The 22,564-nt window shown below is 32.1% G+C and overlaps 1 protein-coding gene across 9 annotated transcripts in view; it reads left to right on the forward strand.

Moving 5' to 3' along the window:
* Positions 1 to 22,283, forward strand: part of PPP2R5A (protein phosphatase 2 regulatory subunit B'alpha) — an 80,286-nt gene extending 58,003 nt beyond the window's left edge. For 8 of the 9 annotated variants that reach the window (XM_074309108.1, XM_074309113.1, XM_074309109.1 and 5 more), the window contains 11 exons: positions 1,526 to 1,627; positions 3,465 to 3,557; positions 7,376 to 7,506; positions 8,828 to 8,887; positions 11,212 to 11,320; positions 12,033 to 12,086; positions 16,446 to 16,496; positions 16,943 to 17,062; positions 17,156 to 17,283; positions 18,404 to 18,505; positions 22,019 to 22,283. In XM_074309108.1, coding sequence (XP_074165209.1) covers positions 1,526 to 1,627; positions 3,465 to 3,557; positions 7,376 to 7,506; positions 8,828 to 8,887; positions 11,212 to 11,320; positions 12,033 to 12,086; positions 16,446 to 16,496; positions 16,943 to 17,062; positions 17,156 to 17,283; positions 18,404 to 18,505; positions 22,019 to 22,154 — 1,086 coding nt within the window. In that variant the 3' untranslated portion in view covers positions 22,155 to 22,283. Of the gene's footprint in view, positions 1 to 1,525; positions 1,628 to 3,464; positions 3,558 to 7,375; positions 7,507 to 8,827; positions 8,888 to 11,211; positions 11,321 to 12,032; positions 12,087 to 16,445; positions 16,497 to 16,942; positions 17,063 to 17,155; positions 17,405 to 18,382; positions 18,506 to 22,018 lie in introns of those variants that run through there. The other variant, XR_012489092.1, reaches the window with a different exon arrangement.
* The last annotated feature ends 281 nt before the right edge of the window (positions 22,284 to 22,564 follow it).

Here is a 22,564-nt window from a genome sequence, read left to right on the forward strand (position 1 = left end):
GCACTCCTTTATCTTTGCCAGGAAAATTTCAAATGGAGTCATTAGAAATGACTGAACATGAATGAATTGTAATAACTTCTTATTAAAAAAAAAGGGATAGACAGATCTATGAGGTATTTTCCAGATCTTCAGTCCTAAATGTTCTGATCTGTAATTTTGCTTGCTTTTTTTTTTTTTTTCATAAAAATCTGATGAAGAAAATGAAAATGTCTTCCTTGTCTTAGTGAACTTGATTTGCAAATATTTGTAGCTTCTAAGAAGACAGCTATGTTCTCCATTAATATTGTTGACTTTAGTGGGAAAAGATCCATTGTTGTTGTTTTCAGTGGACTCTGAGTTTTCATACCACCATCTCTTGGCAACAATATTGGAGTGTTTGTTACTTATTGAATGCTGTTTCATCGATGATAACAAGAGCCTCAAGGACCTGTTGCTTTATTGTGATCCAACTGAAATTTTTAGTGAATTTGGCATCCCTTGCCTTTTACTTATTTGTCTGTACTGTCCACTGGTGTTTAATTTCCTTTGTCTGTACTTGGGGTTTATAACTATGTAACTTAATCTGCCTACTTAACTAAAGGTTTTTTTGTTTGTTTTTTGGGGGATGGAGGGGATTTTATTAGCCTCTGATCTTCTTGTTTACTTGTTAAGGTTTACTTGCTATCTCCAAATATTGTTTCCCTAGAGGACTTTGTGAATGTATAGGTAAGATACAAAAGAAATTTTCCTTAGATCTAAGTTGTATACAGTTTTTAAAAAGATTGAATTTAATTAACCAAATTGCCTCCTATGCTAGATGCAAGAGAGACAAAGGAAATGAGCCAGTTAGTACTCTCAAAGAGTTTGGAATTAGACATCTGTACAAATTGAAGAATGATACTGTTCACTGCAAAAAGTTTGCCAAATATTTGAGAGGTAGGAGCATACTGGAGAATTAATTATACCCATGTTTTAGCAAGTGCTTAATAAAATGCTTGTTGATTTTAAAGATTCGTGTCATCTTTTTCAGGACAGTGAAAGAAAGTGGTAGTAATTCAGAGAATAGGAGGGAGAACCTAAGGCCAGACCTCTTTGGGTCTGGGATTTGAGATTTCATGAAGTCAAAGAAAGAAATAAGAAATGAGGAAAAGAAAGCAAGATGTCTTGATTTTCAAAAGAGAAAGTTGTTTCTTTAAATTTCCTATAAACTTGTGGAGTTAACTCTGAGCTTTTACCTCTAAGATTAAAAATACTATCTTACTTGGTCCCTAACACTGCCTGGGGGATAGGTTCTTTTATTATTCCCATTTTTCGGGATTGGAAGGTTGACCAGCCCAAGTTAAGTGACTTGGCCTTGGGGTGCATAGCTAAAGCTCAAATTTGATCTTGAATTTCTTCCTCAATTTCAGGGCTCTATCCACTGTACCACCTAGCTGCTTTAATTTCTGAGTTATTGAAAAGTAATCTTAAAAAATAAGTCTTCTTTGATTGTCGGACTATACTTACCTAACAGAATTAAAGTCTATAAATGTGTTTTTGTTTACAGATCAGTGTCAATATCTTCAGGACTCTTCCTCCAAGTGATAATCCAGACTTTGATCCTGAAGAAGATGAGCCTACTCTTGAGGCATCGTGGCCTCACATACAGGTATGAAATAGAATTGTATTTATTCTATTTATGAATCATTCAAAGTGAAGATAATTTTTCTTTGCTCATTGTTGTATCTTTTAGATTCTGATTATTAAATTAATAGATAACTTTATTTTAAATTTTTGCCCACTTAACATTTTCTTATTTTCTAAAGAAACAATTATTGAGAATTCTATTCCTTAAAGTCTTCCTCACTACACTTTATCTTTCCTCCTTCCTGCATCTCCCTCCCAATTATTATTTTTTTCCCCTTGAGTGGGCATGTGCAACTTGAGGAAAATGTTGAAGCTGAAGGAATCTTGACTTTGTGCAGAATTAATTTCTTTACATACAGAAGCATCTTGAGTTGTGCCAAAAAAAAAAAATTATATATATATATATATATATATATATATATATATATATATATATATAAAACATATATATATATATGAAAACAAATAACTAGGTGGCACAATGGAGAGAACACTCATCATCCAGAGTTCAAATCCTGCCTCAGACACTTAACTAGCTGTGTGACCCTGGGCAAGTCACTTAATTCAGTTTTCCTTAGTTTCCTTATCTATAAAATGAGCTGGAAGAGGAAATGGTAAATCACTCCAGTATCTTTGCCAAGAAAGCCACAAATGATGCTGAAGTGAAATGACCATAAGCCTGGGCAAGTCACTTAACCTCAAGGGCAAAACTGCCTAATATCTAATATTTGTTTAATGAAATTTTCTTTTTTAACTTTAAACTGATACAACTTAAACAACTCTGTTTACTTCTGGAAATAAATGTATAATCAGAATCACACCAATATTAATAAACCATACCAATATTAATAAACTAAATTAAATTAATAAACTAAATAATAAACTAATAACTAAAATTTTGCTTTTTAAAAATATATGGGTCTTCAATTCTAATGGACCTGGCTCTCTTCAACAATGAGTTGATTCAAGTCAGTTCCAATTGTCCAGTAATGAAGAGAGCCATTATACTCACTAAGAAGACTGTGAGAACTGAGTGTGGATCACAACATAGCATTTTCACTCTTTCTGTTATAGTTTGCTTGCATTTTTGTTTTTTTTCTCAGGTTTTTTTTTGTTGTTGTTTGTTTTCTTTCTAGATCAGATTTTTCAAATATATGTGTATATTGGATTTAACATATAATTTAACATAATTAACATGTATCGGACTACCTGTCTTCTAGGGGAGGGGAAAATTTGGAACAGAAGGTTTTGCAAGGATCAATCTTGAAAAATTACCCATGCATATGTTTTGTAAATAAAAAGATATAATGAATAAAAATATATGGTTCTTACAACTATATCTTTATGAATAATCTACCATTTAATATAATTGGTTAATTAGCTTGCTGATTTTCAAAAGATGCATGTGTTTACAGTCTTCCTTTGAGATGGAATGAAAAGCTGCTTTAAAAAAGCAGGTCCAATAACTCTTATAGTAGACTAATATTACATTTTGAGAAGTGGTTTACAAGCCCAACCAGCTTGTTCTTTGATCTGGGCAGATTTCATTGCCTCTGTAGCAACTGTAGGGGTGTTGGGAGAGGAGAGTATAACTTCAGTCTAACTAGTCATCCCTTAAAATGATTTGTGGTCATGCCTCCAGGGAACTAATGACCTAGATGATCTTCAGGTTCCATTCATACCTGCTGCTACTTCTAATTGCTTCCTGGTATATCCATTTTGGTAGCTTCTGTTCCCTGTTTAGAATCTATAAGTTCTGAAGTTCACTCCAGGCTATGTGTGTTGCATGATGTCTACTATTAAATAGAATCTTAATAGAGTTGTATAAGTCTTACTTGTCCTTTAAATTTCTGTCATAGTTGGTATACGAGTTCTTCTTAAGATTTTTGGAGAGTCCTGATTTCCAACCAAGTATTGCAAAGAGATATATTGACCAGAAATTTGTACAGCAGGTAAGAAACTCTTGTATTTTAAATCATTTGATGGTTGGAAATTAATATTGTATTAAATATATACTGTAGTAAATTGACTTCATTTGGTCTATGTTGATGTCCATCCTTGGACATTTCAAACTCCCCTCCACACACACACACACACCACATTCAAGAAGATTGGTTTAGTTTCTCAAAACATTAGTTTGGTGTAGTATATTTTTATTCTTACAAGACTATTAGTTATACCCTTTCTTGAAATTTGTGTTCTGAGATATTTCATCATTGAAACAGATGGAAAATAGCGTCTGAGAATACAAGGCTTTGAACAAAGGGTGAACTTCTTGTAAAATGAGTCAAATTAACTCAAGTTCCTTGTAGTTCTTTAATATCTAACACAAAATTCGACTTTTTCTGCCCTAACCAATTTACTTCCCAAGCCAGCAAACACTTCTTTCCACAAATTTAGTAGTAACAGCACCCAAACACTAATATACAAACACCTTTCCTTTATTATGCAGGCAAATTGGGCCTTCATCCAAATGAAAACTTTAATGTAATTTCAACTTTTCTTAAATGTATTTTGTGATTAGTCTCACCTGCTTTCTGATCTCTTCTATCTCCCTGTCTCTGTTGCTCTGTGACTCTCTTCTTCTCTTTCTGTCTTCCCCTCCCCATCTCTCTTTTTGTGTGTCTCTCTGCCTCTCTTTCTCTTTTTATCTTCCCCCCCTTCTTTTCTTCAGCTCTCTGCCTCTATCTCCCTTTTTTCCTCTACTCACTCCCTTTCCTTTTCATCCCTATCTTTTCCATTGAACAGCAAATCTTTCCTCTTTTTTATTTAGACCTTGATTTTTGCAATTTCTGTATATCCCTGTCTTAATTTCAGGCTCCATTCTAATTTAACACAAAACCTGGGATTCATCATGGTACAGTAAGGAAAAGCACCAGATTTTAGAGTCTCACAGGACCTGGGTCCAAATCTTAACTTTGCTACTTTAGAATCTGTGTGATGCTGGGCAAGTCACACCCCTTCTCTCTCTCTCTCTCTCCCCTCTCTCACTTTGCCTATCTCTAAAATGGAGGAGGTATGAACTAAATGATCTCTGGGATCTGTACAAGGTAGTCGGTCCTGTAACATTAACTAAGAACCTTATATACAGTCTAAAACCAGCTTTAAGCATTTTTGTTTTAAGGCTAGATAGTTTATATTCTAAACTAAAAGACTAGGTAGACAAGTTTGATAAGTCAACCAAATTTAGAAACTACCCAATATGTAAAGATATTTTCAATGTTTATTAAGTCTTAAGTGAAAATGAGATTAAATATCTTTTTCATTATGAAAGGTTTTTTTTGTTTGTTTCATTATGAACGATTCTGAAATTAGTGTTTGGTGACATTTTTAATGCCTCTTTGTCAATTCCTATCTCCTGACCCATGAATTTCCTGACTCATCTAGGTTTTTTCTTTGTTTTAAATAAAATCATTCACATGATTTAAGGTCACCTTTTCCAGGGCTATTTGTATTATACCCACATGATACTGGGGGATTCATACAAAGGAATGGATGTTCATATAATAGAATTTGTGGCTTCATTTAGGAGAGGTACTTTTTGTTCAGTTCTGTACCCTCTAAATAACTACTGGAAATTTTGAGACCGTTATGTTAGAGATTAAACTTTATTTGCATATTTTGGATGTTTATTTTTATCCAATAGTTATACAAACTTCTTTCTTAAAAAATTTAAACAAATGCAACGAATAAAGAACATTGGCAGCTTAAGATTAACTCATAATTACCTGAATTTGGTTCATTAGTTTAGCCATTCAAAAAGCATTTAATAAAAGGTAGAGAAATTAGAGTTTTATTTTAAACTCTTTAATAACTTTATGTTTCAAATACCTTTCAGTAAAATTATTCAGTTTAATGGAATTGGGCTATTTAAGTAGTTATAATATATATATATATATATATATATATATATATATATATATATATATATATATATATATATATATATATATATATGAATGAATAGGTTTATGATAACATCTTGAAATTATTTGATACAATTTATAGCTGGTTTTCATTTTGTACTTTCTTTCTTTCTTAGCAGTTTAGGGATCCCTGGTTCCATAGCTATGACCTTAAGTGTGAAGTATTTTTAGTGAGTCTCTACAACAAAGTATCTATTCTAGGTGAATAGATATGGCAAGTTTTAAGACTAGAACTTCATAAAACTTAGAGGTTAATAGGTAAATATCTGAAGAGACATGTTTACCTAGCTCATCTTGGTCATATTCATAATCTGTTTAAAAAAAAAAAAGTTCCAAACATTACAGGGCAACCAAATGGTACAGTATATAGAATACCAGCCCTGAAGTTCAAATCTGACGTCTTAACAGACACTTTACACTTCCTAGCTGTGTGACCCTGGGCAAGTCACTTAACTCCAATTGCCTCAGCAAAAAAAAAGAAGAAAAAAATTAAAATGTAAACATTATTTAGAACCTTAAGTACCTACCTTAGTATAAGATTCTGAATCAGGAACTTGAATTTGAATATGTTTGTTTTGAACACAAATTTAGCCATTTTCATTTTTTTCTGTAAAACTAGTGTAATTCTGACAGCTCTTAGAGGTGGTATGATATCCTTGGGAGAAAGAAGGCCTTGAAGTAAGGAAGACTTGTTATATATGCTGACTGTCCCTAGTCTCATATCTTGAATTCTCAGGACCTCCTAATGACTCCCTAAAATTGAGAATAGGTGCTAATGTAATCCCTGTACCAGTGCTCCCTTTTTCTTTATTATATGTATAAATTTTACAATAAATTTGATGGTTGAATGTATATATATTTTTAAGCTTTAAAACAATTTTATTTAGTAATTTTAAATCTAAAATCCATTAAGTCTAGAGATGGTCTTAACTTATCTTCAAAAAAACATCAACAACAAAAAAAGTTTGTTTAGATTTCAGCATTGTACAAGGGGGAAAAAACATACTCTTATAGAAAGGTATCATAGCTGATTCAGGCCAGTTTCAATAGACTTGTGAATGGAGAAAGCCATCTGCCTGCAAAGAGAACTATGGGAACTATATGGATCACAACATAGTATTTTTATCTTTTTGTTGTCATTTGTTTGCTTGTTTTTTTCTTTCTCGTTTTTTTCCCCTTTCTGATCTGAATTTTCTTTGTGCAGCATGATAAATGTGGAAATATGTTTAGAAGAATTGTACATGGTTTAACCTATCTTGGATTACTTGCTATGTGGGGAAAGGGAGAAGGTGGAGAGAAAGGAAGAAAAATTTGGAACACAAGGTTTTGCAAGAGTGAATGTTGAAAACTATCTTTGCATATATTTTGAAAAATAAAAAGCTATTATAGAAAAAAAAAAAAGATATCATAGATGGGAAAATTAGTGCTAAGCTAGAATTTGGGGAGTTTTTTTTTTTTCCTTTCTTGAAAATATGGAGGAGAAGGGGGGCAGCTAGGTGGCACAGTGGGTAGAGCACCAGCCCTGAATTCAGGAGGACCGAAGTTCAAATCTGGTCTCAGACATTTAACACTTCCTAGCTGTGTGACCCTGGGCAAGTCACTTTACCCCAGCCTCAGGGGGGAAAAAAAGAAAAGAAAGAAAATAAGGAGGAGTAATTACCTGCTATTAAACATTTGTGTATTTTCACTTTGTAGTTTCTAAGAACAGAATTGAGCCCAAGGGGAAAAAAGGGGAGGGGGTGAGAAATGTTTCTACTTAAATAGTGTGATCTAGTAATTAAAAGTATAGTTAATTTTTAGTTTGATTATTTTTTAAAAAGTAATTTCTCAGATTTTTTTTAAAGCTCTTGGAGCTTTTTGATAGTGAAGATCCCAGAGAGCGTGACTTCCTGAAGACGGTTCTGCATCGAATTTATGGGAAATTCCTTGGATTAAGAGCATTCATCAGAAAACAGATTAACAACATTTTCCTCAGGTAAATTCTTAATTACATGCACAACTTATTCCTTTCTTTGCATAGTATTTGTTTTACATAGGCTTCATTTAGGTTAATTTTTGAGCATTAAGAAAACTACAAATTAATAGCTTCTAGGTAATTTTTTGATAAAATGAAGATTCTTTTGTAATGTGATCTTAATGTTTCATATTTGAAATTCACTATAGTAGTAATATATATCCACATATGTATCTACTATATTACCTTTCACCTTTTTAGTAGAATAGTCTCATAAATATTTGGATTACCTATTCTAGCCCTAAAAACTTAAACTTAGTCTTTTTTCCTCTTAGTTAAGAAATATTTATATAAAGTGTTGAAGATCATTGCTTAAAAGTAGTATAGATAGGATGAAGGAAAAAATACTGACCTCCCCCTCAACATTGGCACTATGGCTAAAACCTCCAAAGTGAAACTGAGGCCTAGGGGGCAACTATGGGGCAAGAAAAAATCTGTGATGTTCTTGGAGGCCTCTTCGCTCCATTCTTCAGGACAGTTCAGAATTTATGCAGGGAATCAAGAGTCTCATTTTACTTGTGTGTCTTTTGATCTCCTACCTCTGATGTCACAAATAGGGAAACTTTTAATTTTTCTAATGTGGGTACTGAAATATGTTAAAAGTTTCTATCGCTACTGTTTTAGAAATGGAAGCTGGATGATGGGTAATTGATTTTATTAAAATAGAATGTAAGTCTCCTCAAAGACATTCTTAGTTGGATGCCTGTCTTTTGAGAATCTACAACATTTTACAAGTACTGAGGATATTCAATAAATAAATATTGGAGTAATTAAACTTATTCCTAACTTGAATGTGGTGGAAACCTAAGTTTTGTGAGTTAGACCAATAGAGCTTTAAACTGACTTTATTTATTGCACCTGATATTATATATTGAGTTGTGTATTATTTCCTTGCCTGTTTTGAAAATTGATTTGACAAGACTCATCCTCCCTCTTCATTGTAAAATGAAGTTGAATATTTCAGTTTTTCTTCTAAAGTTGATATAGTTCAAAGAATCAAGATAAAAACAGATGTGACTTAATAAGAAATTAGACATTTCTTAAATCAGAAATTCCTTCACATTTAACATTGGAAAGAATTTAAATTTGAATATTCTCTGATAACAAGAGGACTATTGGTCTCCCAACTGGTCTTAAATAATGTCACTAAGATGAAACTTATTTGTTTCAACTGATTGTCTTTGATGAGAGATTGATTTCTTCCTTTCTATTTTCTTCTTTTAGTTTGACTTTGCTGATTTACTTGACTAACAGTACCTCCCTTTTAATTGTTAAAATGCAGGTTTATATATGAAACAGAACATTTTAACGGTGTTGCTGAACTTCTTGAGATATTAGGAAGGTATGTCACTTTTTGATAAATTTTATTAATAGATCTTAAATGCTTTTTGAATTATGATTTTAAATTGAACTAGGGGTGCTTCATGTTTAAAAATAAGGCACAAAGTGTGGTTTTTCAATTATATTTCATAGAGATCAGCTACTTGAAACATGGTTTCAGAATAAAATAAAATCAGAATAGATTCTAGCTTTTGAGGTTATGGTATATTTCCTGCCTGAGTCTCTAAGTTGCCAGATACTACTTCCTATACTCTTTCATTCTATGGGAAGGAATTAAAATGAACTATAGAGAATAATGATGGAGATTTTTACAATTAAATTGTATTTTTAAAATTTTAACATCTGTTTTCTCTTCCCACACCCTTTATCCCATTGGTGAAGAAAAAAAAAATCCTTGTAACAAATATGTATAATCTAGCAAAACAGTTTCCCTTTTTGGCTATGTTCAAAAATATGTCTCCTTCTGCAATTACTATAATAAAGATATATTAAAAATCTATATTAATCCAGCTTTCTTACAGGATATAGAAATGCCTAAAGTTGTAATTTTAAGTAACTTACTCTGTTTTCATTACATAAATAGTATAGCTTTCTTATTTGGGGATTTTAGCCCAATGTTTGGAAGTAGTTTGCAGCTAAAGATACTCTGATGAAAGAAGAAAAAGGGACCTATATATAAAAATAATTATAGGATCTTTTTTGTGGTGGTGAAAAAGTAGAAACTGAAGGAGTGGAGAATGGCTAAAAACTAGTGTCTTATAAATGTAATATCTTGTTATGAGATATTGTGAAAGGAGACCCTTTTAGAAAAACTGAAAAAGACTTATGAACTGATACAGAATAAAATGAGCACAACTAGGAGAACAATTTATATAACAAGAGTAGTATTTTAAAATTCTATTTTACTTTCAGTTCCAAAATTATCTCCCTCCTTTACTTTACCTCAGCCATTGAAAAAGAAATAAAAACAAAAAGCATTTAAAATGTGTGTGTGTGTGTGTGTGTGTGTGTGTGTGTGTGTGTGTGTGTGTGTGTGTGTGTGTGTGTGTGTGTTCAAACAAATTGCCAAATTATACAGGGACAGGAGAGAGGGAGGGAGAGATTAATGCTTTAGTCTGTGCTTTGGGGCCATCACTTCTCTATCTAGAAGTAGATAGTATGCTTCATCCTGAGTCTTTTGGGATTATGGTTCATTATTGTGTTGCTCAAAGTTGCAAAGTCTTTTCAACATTAATGATTTTTACAATGTTGTTATTGTATAACTTCATATAAGTCTTTCCAGAAATTTTTGAAGCCTTTCCTTTTATTTCTTACAGGACAACAATGTTCTATCATATTTATATGACATAATATATTCAGTCATTCCCCAGTTAATGGGCACCATCTCAAGTTTTAATTCTTTGACACCACTAAAAGAACAGCTATAAATATTTTTATGCATATGGGCCCATTTTCTCTTTTGTGGATCTCTTTGAGGGGTAAAAATTTAGTGTATATCATTGGGCCACAGTTTAATAGCATTTTGGATATAGTTCCAAAATGGCTGGGACCCAGTTCATAGCTCCACCAACAGTGCATTAAAGTACCTATTTTCCCACAATCCCTCCGGCATTTAATAATTTTTTGCTAGTGAAGTAGTCTTACAAAAGGATTACAAAGACAATCAACTTTGAACTACTAAGGATCATTCATCAGTAAAGTGACTACCTACCTACCTACTGATGAGGCCATTTGTAGATTGAGACATTTTTCTTTTTCTTTTTCTCTTTTCTTATTATTTTTCTTTTTCTTTTGGACATGGCCAATGTCCAATGTTTGTTTGCTTGACTGTACATGTTTGTAAAAGGGATTTTGTTCTTGCTTTCTCAATAGTGGAGGGAAGGAGTAGGGAAGGGAAGGTGAGGGGAAGAGAAGATGAAATTTTTTTTTTTTTAATTAGAGAATTTACCCTATTTATTTTTGAAGAAACAAAATTTGTATCCAAGTAGAAATTAGGTTACTAATTGTCCTAAAAGTTTTTAAGAAAAGGAAATTGTGTCTAGAGAGTGCACATATATGTGGCCTTGAGTACGACATTTCATTTCCTTGACCCTCATTTTTCTCATCTGTTAAATGAGAGTGGTGCATGTTTGGAAGATAATTTCAAGTCTCCTTCATCAAACATTACTGAGTGACTTAAAGCCAAAGTTAGTAGTAATCTTTGTAATTTGTCAGTTACTAAATCACAAATCTGAAAATTTAAAAGAAGTTATCTTGGAAAACATGGATACCTACTTTAACTACACATAAATGAGTAATTGTATTTTTACTCCTTATATTTTTCAGTATTATCAACGGTTTTGCCCTGCCTCTGAAAGCAGAACACAAACAGTTTCTAATGAAGGTTTTAATTCCTATGCACACTGCGAAAGGATTGTCCTTGTTTCATGCTCAGGTAGGTTAAGGGGGAAAAAAATGGAATGAATTAATAATAGACTTTTGAAGTACAACATAGATAGCAAAGATGTTTTAATTTAATTAGTTTGTTTGGTAGATTGCCCTATAACATGCACACATTATATCATAGAGAATAATGGAATGCAACTTATTCCCTAATGAATAGAGCCAGCTTTAAAATGAGAAAGATTTATGTTCAAGATCCTATCTCTACTGGGATCTCTGTTATATAATGTTGAACAAATTTTTTAACTTTTCTTAGCTTCTCAGGTATCCTCCAGTTAAGACATAAAAACTGAATAAAATGTGCATAATGAAACACATTGGAAATCAAAGTACTTGTGTCACTAAAATGGCCTGTAAAATTGAAATATTGGCTTAAGAAATATATTTTAAAATATCATATTTGCCCTTTTTGTTATGTTTTATTTTGTCATATATAATATATAAAATATTGTCAAACAAATTCAGTATTTTCTATATAATATGAAGACATAATATCTTTTTAGTGAAAAATGTATCTTTGAAAATAGTATAAAACACTTCTTTTCCAGAGATTGAGAAATTAAGTGGCTAGTTATATTAGAAGTTTACATATATAAAAATAAAATAACATCTGTTAAGACAATACTTTCTAGTTATTCATGTTCTAAAACATCATTAAATATTTTTGCACAGTAATATTCATATAATTGTCACTTGTGTTTTAGCTAGCCTATTGTGTTGTACAGTTCCTGGAGAAGGACACAACACTAACAGAACCAGTAAGTGTTTCACTTATTTTTATCTGTTCAGTAGAACAACATTATTGTTTGTGTGTAGTGCTAACAACGCACATGAAGCTTACTTTTCTGGAAAATTGTATGTAAAGTTAAAAACTTTGCAACAATTAGTGTGAATAATGAAAATGTAGATTTTTTTAAAAAAAATAAGATCCTTTAGATGGTTGGATCAAGTGATTGTGATGTGGTATATAATGAAATTAAAAATTTTAAGTTACATTTAATTCTTAAGCAGCTTTTAAAATGTGGCATTCTTCCCTACCTCTGTAATCAGAACCCATTATTCAAGTTAATTCTTTAGAGACAAAAACATTTCTTTATCCTTGATGGAGATAGTATTGTACTATTTCTAATTTTGAATTAAATAGTATTTACTAAGAAATCTCAATTACTTTGTGACTAAAATGAAAGTAATGCACATTGATGGTGGAATAAAGGTCATGGGGTTTGATATCATTATATTATTAAATTCATAAATTACTTCTGATTCAAGAGCTACATAATTAACATGAAGTAGAAAAATGTATTTTCAAAAACATGAAGAAAAATATGAAGTAGACAGATAGAAGACAAACCTTTTATTTTTAATCAGCAAACCTATTTGACCTTTAGAGGCAAATCTGGTGTGTTATATTCAAAAATATATAAGATAAAAAAGTTAAATATTTAAAATACTAGAATTTTCTTTTTCTTTATGTAATATATTACCTTTTGGAGAGATATGCTTTGAAATGTATTTTTTTTAAAAAGTACTGAGTAGTATTACTATAACACTGTCATCATAAAGCAACAGGAATCATTTCTCTACTACCTCCACTTTTTTTTATTTAGAATTCATCGTGGAGACAGCTAAAAGCACTTGTAAAATGACACGTTAAAATAAAAATATTAACAAATACACTTAAGTCCACATAAACTATATAGTGTGAATATAAATAAAATTCAGCAATAAACTATGAGGTTTATGCTTTACCCAAATCCACAGGAGCATTCACTAGAATTCACAGTAAGAAAACCTTTTAAATAGCTATTCACCCACTCATGCATAGTAAACCAAGCTTTGTGCTGGATTAGTAGTAGAGAAAGCAATTTCATTCAATATGTGTAAAACCTCTTTGGGTGGGTGGGGGTAATAGGGTAGGGTTTTGTTTGTTCTTAATGTGTTTTAAAAATACTTAATATTTACTAGGAGTGCTACCATCTGTAGTCACAGGTTTTAATTAGGTTTCCTTGCTTGAAATTTGTAGCAAGCATTTGTATAAATTTAAATTCCAGTTTCCACGTCAAAATTTAAAAACCTATTGTTGGTTGTCAAATAGAGTTCTTGTTTTTAAAAAAAAAAAAAAAAAAAAAAAAAAAAAATCATCTCTTTGGTGCCTGTTCTCAAATCCCATTATTTGCAGGGCTTGGATAGTATTTTGGGCACATTTTGTACAGAATCTTAGAATCTGAATTGGAAATGATCTCCCTCAGAAACCATCTATTTGGTACCTAAACCTAACCAATAATTGCAAACCTAAACCCACCAAGTTTCAGTAAGAAGGTGCCAGCTCTCTCTCAAGGTGCCCCATTCTGCTTTTGGATACTTTGGAAGGAAAATTTGCCATTTTACAGAGCCCCAAATTATCTTTTCTACAACATTGGCCCCTCTGGAACCAAGGAGAATAAGTTAAATCCTTATACATGTCAGCTCTTCAAATATTTGAAAATATATATGTAAATACCCCTGGCCAACCTCCCCAAGCCTTTTATCCTCCATATTAAAAATTTTTGATTCCTCCAATCATTTCTCATATGGCAAGGCCTCAAGACCTTTTATCAACCTTATTGATCTTCTGGAACCCTTCCTGTTTATCAGCAACCTTTCTAAAAGGAAATAGGTGATTACCTGTTTTAAACAGCATAACTTTCCTTCCCAAAATAGGTTCAAGGTAATACCAAATGTAACTTTTAGAGATATGAATCATCATTATTGGAATTTAGATGCAGTATTGGTTAATCAATGAGAAGAGAGAATAAGATTCTGTGCCCTCTGGGGCAGCTAGGTTGCGCAGTGGATAGAGCACCAGCCCTCAAGTCAGGAAGAGCTGAGTTCAGATATGATCTCAGACACTTAACACTTCCTTGATGTGTGATCCTGAGCAAGTCACTTTAATCCCAATTGCTTCCGTGCCCTCCTCCATCTATACTTATAAAATTTTAAATAAGAGTTTTAATAGTGTATTTTAAATAGAAGATTTTAGGCTATTTAATACTATTTAGTAGTTTATATGATTCCATTCTCCTTTCCCATTAAGAAAAATATTTTTCTGGTCTAAAAATGACAAAAAGATTACAATCATTTATGTTACTCTAGGTCGAGTTCAAAGTTTGTCTCAGGGCATAATCCTATTGATTTTTTATTCTTGAATATTTCTGAATTAATTCAAATGATGAAAATTATTTCAATTGTAAGTTTTTCCTTCATGTATAAAATACTTAAGCCTACTTAACAAGCAGGAGCCATTAGTGTTATCAAATACTGCTGAGAGGTCAAGAATTAATAAAGATTGGGGGGGGGGGAAGGCCATTTAGTTTATCAATTGAAAGGTTATTTGTGACCTTGGAGAGAGGGTAATATTAGTGAAGTGATGGATCTGGAAGAAATCCAGATTCCTGATCAGAGTAAGATCAGAGTAAGTAAGTGGATGGTGAGAAGCATCAGAGACAATCATTCTACAGATTTACTACTGAACATAAGTTTAGAAAAATATGTTAATATATCAAAGGAAGTAACTGAAGATCAAAGAATTGTGTTTTTAGGAAAGATAAAACATATGAGCTGGTTTACAGGGAAAATGAGTAGGAGTCAGATTAGAGAAAGAAAGTGGAATAGGGAAACAGGGATCTGGGGAATATTAGATCTTTGAGGAGTTGGGATTAAAGATGGGACTAAAGTCACAAGCAGAGATCTTTGTTTGACAAGAAAAAAGCCCCCTATAACTTTTTATACTGGAGTGAGAAGAGGTGAATGAAGAAAATGATTTTGAGATATGGAGGAAAAAAGATAAGATGGAGGGAGACAAAATTGGTGGATTGAGAATATTTATTGACTGTAGCATATATGTATTTTAAAGATTGTTTCAAATGAAGTTTCATTCATTTTTATGTAGTTCCATAAATATTTATTAACTTGTTTGCTATATAGAGATCACTGAGCTAAATGCTATAACAAGATATTAAAATGTTTAAGAATGAGATCTCTTCTTGAAGTTTAAAACTGATTTAAGGAAAAGGAATAGAATGTATATACAAACAGCAAAAATATTTCTAAATCAATCTAATTAAAATTTTATTTTGTATATAAAGAAGCAAAGGTACATTACTCTGCTTTAAAGTTATGATGTTTATGATGCCTTATGGTTAATAAAGTCTTCAAATTAGTATCATGTACTTAATGACGATATATCTAGTGATAATTGATTACATGGCTTATTGGTGCAAATTAAGACTCAAGAAATTGGATCTTTGGTGGGGGGGTAGGGATAGGGAAGGAGGTACTTAAAAATCTGTTTAAAGAAAACCATTTCTAGTTTACTACAATAACTGAACAGCTACCCTCCCATCCTGCCCTCCCCAAAAAATCTACTTCAAGTCAGAAAAAAAAAAAAAAGCAGAAAAGATTATTGATTAAATTTGATCTTTGGTAAAGAGCTTGAAAATTTCAAGGAAAATTATACAAAAAACCAGTATATTGATATTATATGAATTGCCAATAAAACTAGACACTTGTTTTTAATTAATTTTGAGCCAAAAAATGAAAATCAAGTATGGTGCTGTCATAAACATTTGTATTTGAAATTGAAGTAACTCAAATTTTTATTCTTAAAATTAATCTTGATTTCTATATGTCTTTAAAAGGATCATAGTGATAAGGGAAACATAGTGGAAAGGAAACATGTGATATATTAAGTCTTTAACTGAGATATGCTTATCCATCATGACACTAGTATGATCATCATCATGATAAGGCAGCATATTGGTCACAGAAAAGGTTGTGTGAAAAGCAAATGGAATCTTGGAGTCAGCTTTTTCTTAATGTGTAAAATAACAACTGCCCTACCAAGCTTACAGGATTGTTCTAAGTGCATCGAATGTGATAATATGTATAAAAGCAAATTAACTGTAAATTACTAAGCAAATAAAAAGTGTTATTATTGGCCATATTTGTGTCTAACTACATGTTAAAACTTTTACGGTTAATTGGTACAAATATGTTCATTGTACCGTTTAGAAGCTTAGTTTGTTAGGTTGATTTAAAAAGAAAATTTTGCCTGCAATTAAAATTTTTCTTTTTCATAGGTGATCAGAGGATTGCTGAAATTTTGGCCAAAAACATGCAGTCAGAAGGAGGTAAATCTTAGAAAATATATTTCAACCTCAAAGTTTGTATTTATTTTGACAAAAAACATTCCATTCCACCCTCACCTCCCCAATAGTTGTATCGTTTCATTAGCAAGTTTTCAATTTGTTTCAATACTTCATACAATAGGGGGCAGCTAGATGGTTCAGTAGATAGAGCACCAGCCCTTAATTCAGGAGGACCCGAGTTCAAATCTGGTATCAGACACTTAACACTTCCTAGCTGTGTGACCCTGGGCAAGTCACTTAACCCCAGCCTGGGGGGGGGAGGGGAATATTTCATACAATATTTCTTTAGGTTATGTATTTCTATACCCCCCTACTTAGAAGTGCAATTCAATTTTTTTCCCCTGTGTTTGACAGGTGAATGCTGTCAATGGTATGATGATTTCTAACTATCAGTGTTTTATCATATTTACTATTTCTTTTTTTTATAGGTAATGTTTTTAGGAGAAATTGAAGAAATCTTAGATGTGATAGAGCCAACACAATTCAAAAAAATTGAAGAACCTCTCTTTAAGCAAATATCCAAGTGTGTGTCAAGTTCTCATTTCCAGGTTTGATGACTTATTTTCAGTGAATCTATTTCATGTAAAAACTGGTCGCTTTTGTTTTCTTCTGGCTCTAACCTTGCCAAATATTTGTTTCAGGTTGCAGAAAGGGCATTGTACTTCTGGAATAATGAATATATTCTTAGTTTGATTGAGGAAAATATTGATAAAATTCTTCCAATCATGTTTGCCAGTTTATACAAAATTTCCAAAGAACACTGGAATCCGTATGTACTTCTTTTTTTAATTTTTTTTCTAATTTGGCCTTTAAATTTTATTTAAAACCTAATCAAATTTGGTGTACCTTCTTTAACCACAGCTTATCCTAGTCATTTCTTTCCTCTTCTTGCAACATGCATCATTGTAAAATTTTGGATTTTATTGTATATATCTCTTTTTAACATGTTCTAGTCTTTATTCTTGCTATAATTATATCTCCTTGAAGGCAGAGATTATCTCATACTCTTTAAAATGATAGAATCATAAATTTCTTGGTTAAAAGGAGATAACTTAATCCAACCTCTTAATTTTCCAGATGAGGAAACTAATGTCCTAAGAAGGGATTTGTCTAAGGCCACACACAGCTACTTATAAGCAGAATAGGATTTGAAACCAGATTATTTGAGAGTGGAAGCAGGATAATAGTAGAAAAATCTCTGGAGTTGAGTCAGAAGGCCTGGTTTACTGGCTCTGCCATTGCCTTATTTTTGTATATCCTAGACAATATGTGAAATTGGGGTTTTAGGTCCAAGGGACTGAATGAAATGACATATAAGGTCACATTCAGCTCTTAAGTTGATGATCCCATAACTCCAAATCCAACATTCTACTCTACTCTAGCTAATAGGTGCTTGATGGATGTTCAGATTTGGTGTATGGACTCATGATCTCTTTGTTGAGAGTGCTTATCTCTTCAAAGTGATAACAAAGCTTTATTAATTTATTCAAAGCACAAGGTAGGTGGAGCAGAAAACTAATTTAACCAATCAAAATTATAGACCTCTTACTTTTGAAGCATTATTACCTAAGTTCTGGGCATTCATGGGCCATTGAAAGTCTCAGGTTTGACATTAGGTCTCTTGTTTATTGTATAGTAAGCTTCTGGATTACAATAACCTTTTGTAGTACTGTTCTTTTCTTCCTAGTGGCTGCGTTATGGGTTAGAATGATAGAATTCAAGAATGCTAGAAAAGGGGGGGCACTTTTAATTCACCTCTTCTACCTTTATTCCTGAAAGTGCAGTGTTTCAAGCAGAATGAAACACAGAGCAGAAATGAAAATAACCATATTTAACTCAACCAAATGATCTATCAACATCAATAATAGATCTGGATTTTTTTGTTCTAGAACCATTGTGGCACTAGTATACAATGTCTTGAAAACGTTGATGGAGATGAATGGCAAGCTTTTTGATGATCTTACGAGCTCATACAAAGCTGAAAGACAAAGGTATTTATTATTTTAAATATGACATGACTAAAGTTTTCATAGCCAGGGGTCTCAGGTGTCTCATATTGAAAATATCAGGATGCTATTTAATCCTGACCAAAATAAGTACTGAAGATATAGAGTATTTATGGAAAAATTAGTTGCATTTTGAGCTTTCTGCTAAATAAAATTATCTAAACAGCACCCTTTAAAAATTTTCACATGTACTATCTCACTTTAACTATTTCTAATTAGCATAAATCTATTAAACTATGTCATATCTTGGAAAAGATATCATAAAACTTCTGTGTGCAGGTCAGCATTTCTCCAAAATAATTTGACCACAGAAAACTTGGGTTTAAAATACAGGATGGAATGCCCCCTTTTTTTAGTGGCAATGAGCTACCAGAGAATGGCATTGTAAAATGAAAATATTTCTCATTCAGGAGCATATGTTTCTATTAGTACAACCTCATTTTTGACTGCCGTTTGTCACTGTTGACTCAGGTTAAATTTCTAAAACATTAAAACTCCAGGTCTTTTATATATAATCTATTGATTTTCCAAGCGTCTTAAATGTTTAAAAACTAAGAATACATTCATCTTTATGAAATATCATTATATAAGATTTGTTAAATTTTAGCCTAAAATTTGGGGGGGGATTTTAATTTTTGTCATCCAGTATGATAATTTTTTTCTTGAGCTTTGGGTCATTTCCAGATTTGCTAAGCTCTTGTGCCATCTGTGCCTTCAGCCAAGTCATTTATGAAAAGGTTAAAAAGGAACAAGATGATGATGCTTTCACTAGAAAACCTCCTTTCAATTTGAACATTGATCCATTAATCACCACATTATCTCTTAGCCTTGTCATTTCCTTGAACACTCAGCTATCCAGTCTAGTAACATCATTACATTTTTAAAGGGATTATTTTGGCATGATATAAAATCGTTTCTTTAGTGCTTAAAAGAAATTTTCAATTTACTTTAATTCTAATTTTATAAATAAGGAAACTGAGGCACAGAGAGATTAAGAATGTGTTTTCAATGAACCCATAGTGTTTCTTTTTTTTCCCCAATGATTTAATATTTACCCCAATTACATGTAAAAAGCATTTTAACTTTTTTTTTTTCTTTTTCTGAGGCTGGGGTTAAGTGACTTGCCCAGGGTCACACAGCTAGGAAGTGTTAAGTGTCTGAGACCACATTTGAACTCAGGTCCTCCTGAATTCAAGGCTGGTGCTCTATGCACTGTACCACCTAGCTGTGCCCCCATTTTAACATTTTTTTTTTTTAAATTTTTGAGCTCATATTCTCTCTTCCCTTCCCCGCCTAGCTCTTAATGATTACAAAACCATCCCTTTAATATGTAAAGTTTTGCTAAGAATCAAAAACCAGATACCAGTGATAATTTATTTATTTATTTGTTTGTTTTTTTGCTGAGACAATTGGGATTAAGTGACTTGCCCAGGGTCACATAGCTAGAAGGTCTTAAGTGTGAGACCACATTTGAAGTCAAGTACTCGACTTCAGGGCTAACTCCATTGCACCACCTAGCTGCCCCCTAACAATGATAATTTAAAGAAATTATTTCTCCCAGTTACAATAACTTAATATTTTCTTCCCTCAAAATGTTATTTTTATCATTTTTTTTAAAGTTTCAATTTCCAAATTCTCTTTCTCCTTCTCACCTCTCCTTCACCCATTGAAAAGGCAAGCAATATGATCATATATATGAAGTCGAGCAGCAAAGCAAGAAAAATAAAATGAAAAAATATTTCAGTATTCAATCATATTTCATTAGTTCTCTGTCTCTGGAAGTGGATGGCATTGTTCATCGTGGATCCTTTTGGATTTTTGATTTCTTATCTTCATAACTTATTTCCAAAATTTTTCAGAGATCACCAAAAATATCTCATCACATCTGAATCTTTTGATTTAAGGCCATTGAGAGCAGCTTTGACTATTATCTTTCTGTATGCTGCTTTTCAATTCTCTCTCAACAATTTTTGTTAGCCATCTAAGTCTGAAAAACATTATTCTTAGTAGAAAAAAAGAGGCAAAATTAGGTCTTTGAGTACTTCTGCATTCTTTTAATCTTCCATTATCAATGATTCATCTGTTCCCTGTAGCTGCCCAGTCTTTTCTTTGATCTTTCTCTTTCCCTCATAATGTATAGTATCTAGAAAATAACTTTTGGCTGTCCTTAACATCCTTTACAAACTTCAGCTATTTTGAGTTTTGGCATTCCTGACATTCTTATAAGGCTATCCTCTTTTATATTTATTTCTAACTTCCTTACCTTGCATCCATCTTTTCCATGTGTTACTTATAATTCTTCATTGGTCACTAAGTTCCTTCAGAAGCATATCAGTCTCTTAAGACGGTTCCTCAATTTCTTCTTCATCAGAATTATTTGTTATATTATCAGGATTTTGTTACTCAAGGGTGGATCCAGCTTTTTTTTTTTTTTTTTTACCTGACATCTTCTGAGGCACTGTTCCTGACTGTGTTTTTCATTAAAAAATAAAACTTTTCCATCATCTAGAAGATACATGTATGATTATACTCAACATTTCCATATCTTTTACTTACTCTAGGGTAGCATGCTTACTTTAATTTTTACTTTGGCATCTAATGTTTCCTTACTGGTTAGAAACACCAGAATAAAACTTCTTTTTCATTGTTTGCCTTGATTTCTGAATCCTGGAATTATCAGCAAGGCAAGTTATCCTAATTGTTTTGCTTTTTTTTTTTTTTTTAAAGCAGAAAAAGAGCTCTAACTTGATGTCCAAATAGTTAAAGCTTCCCCATCATTACTTACTTAATGTATTTGCTTTTCATTGATCTGGATCATCTTCCATTTCTCCCTTCCAGCTAAATGTCTTAAAATAAACTCTCATCACATGTTTGTTTCTATTTCTCCATCATGCTTGACGTGGATATTCTTGCTTTGAACTGTTCTTGCAGTTATTTGTAATTGCTTTAGTAAATCAAAATTATTAATAAATGGTATTTTGATATCAGCACCATTCTTTATTGGGAAATTAGAACTTAGATATGTCATTGACCGAGTCAACCCATTCAACAACCACTTAATAAAAATGCTTGTCATATGTTAGACACTGTGGTTACAAAGGTCAAAAGCAGCCCTGCTTTTAAGGAGCCTTTATAATGGTCTTATGGAAAAATGCAAATATATACAAACTAGTTACATGGGATAAATTAGCAAGAGCTTCCATAGAGTAGATGGGCATTTCCTTTCTAGAAAAGACAGTTAAGTTACATAAGTCATTGCCTACAAAGCTTCACTTTGGGGCTATAAAAATGAGATGAGCACACATACTTTTTTGTTGCTTAGGATGAGGCAGATGCATCTTATTTGGGAAATAATAGGAATCAAATGCTTTATCAAAAGGCGGTTAAGTGAACATGGATGAGGTCTATTCTCACCATTAGTGTATTGGTGCGTGGTATATTATTCTTAGCACTGGTCTAAACACTTCTGCTTACATTTGTTTTTGGTCTTTTCTGCAGAGAGAAAAAAAAGGAATTGGAACGTGAAGAATTATGGAAAAAATTGGAGGAGTTAAAGTTAAAGAAAGCTTTGACTGAAAAGCATAACAGTACTCACAATGTGCACAATGCACTCAACAGTACAAGTGCCAAATAAATGAAATGATGACGACTTCTGCTTGAAAGGCAGACTTTTTGTACACACTTTTTTGAAATATGTAAAAATTTGCAAAGGAAAAAACCTCAACAGTATAATGTAATTAAAAGGCCAATTTTTTTTCTGGCATCTGTAAATGAAAAATTTGTGGACTAAACATAGCCATATGTTACATCATGACCACAGTATATTGTAACTTTTTGTCTAATCATTGATTTATTGTGTCACTTCTGAAGTTTCACAGAAATGAATGAATTTTTATTATACATGATATGAGTGAGATAATTATGGGAGTGGTGAGAATTATGACTTGAATTTTTTTTGATTGTGTTGCATTGCACATAGATGTAGTAGTCTGCTATGTACATTTTTTAAATGTGCTTTTCACATTGCTGCACACCTTGGTTGAG

The sequence above is a fragment of the Sminthopsis crassicaudata genome, chromosome 4 (genome assembly GCF_048593235.1).
Source record: "Sminthopsis crassicaudata isolate SCR6 chromosome 4, ASM4859323v1, whole genome shotgun sequence".
Classification (NCBI taxonomy): domain Eukaryota; kingdom Metazoa; phylum Chordata; class Mammalia; order Dasyuromorphia; family Dasyuridae; genus Sminthopsis; species Sminthopsis crassicaudata.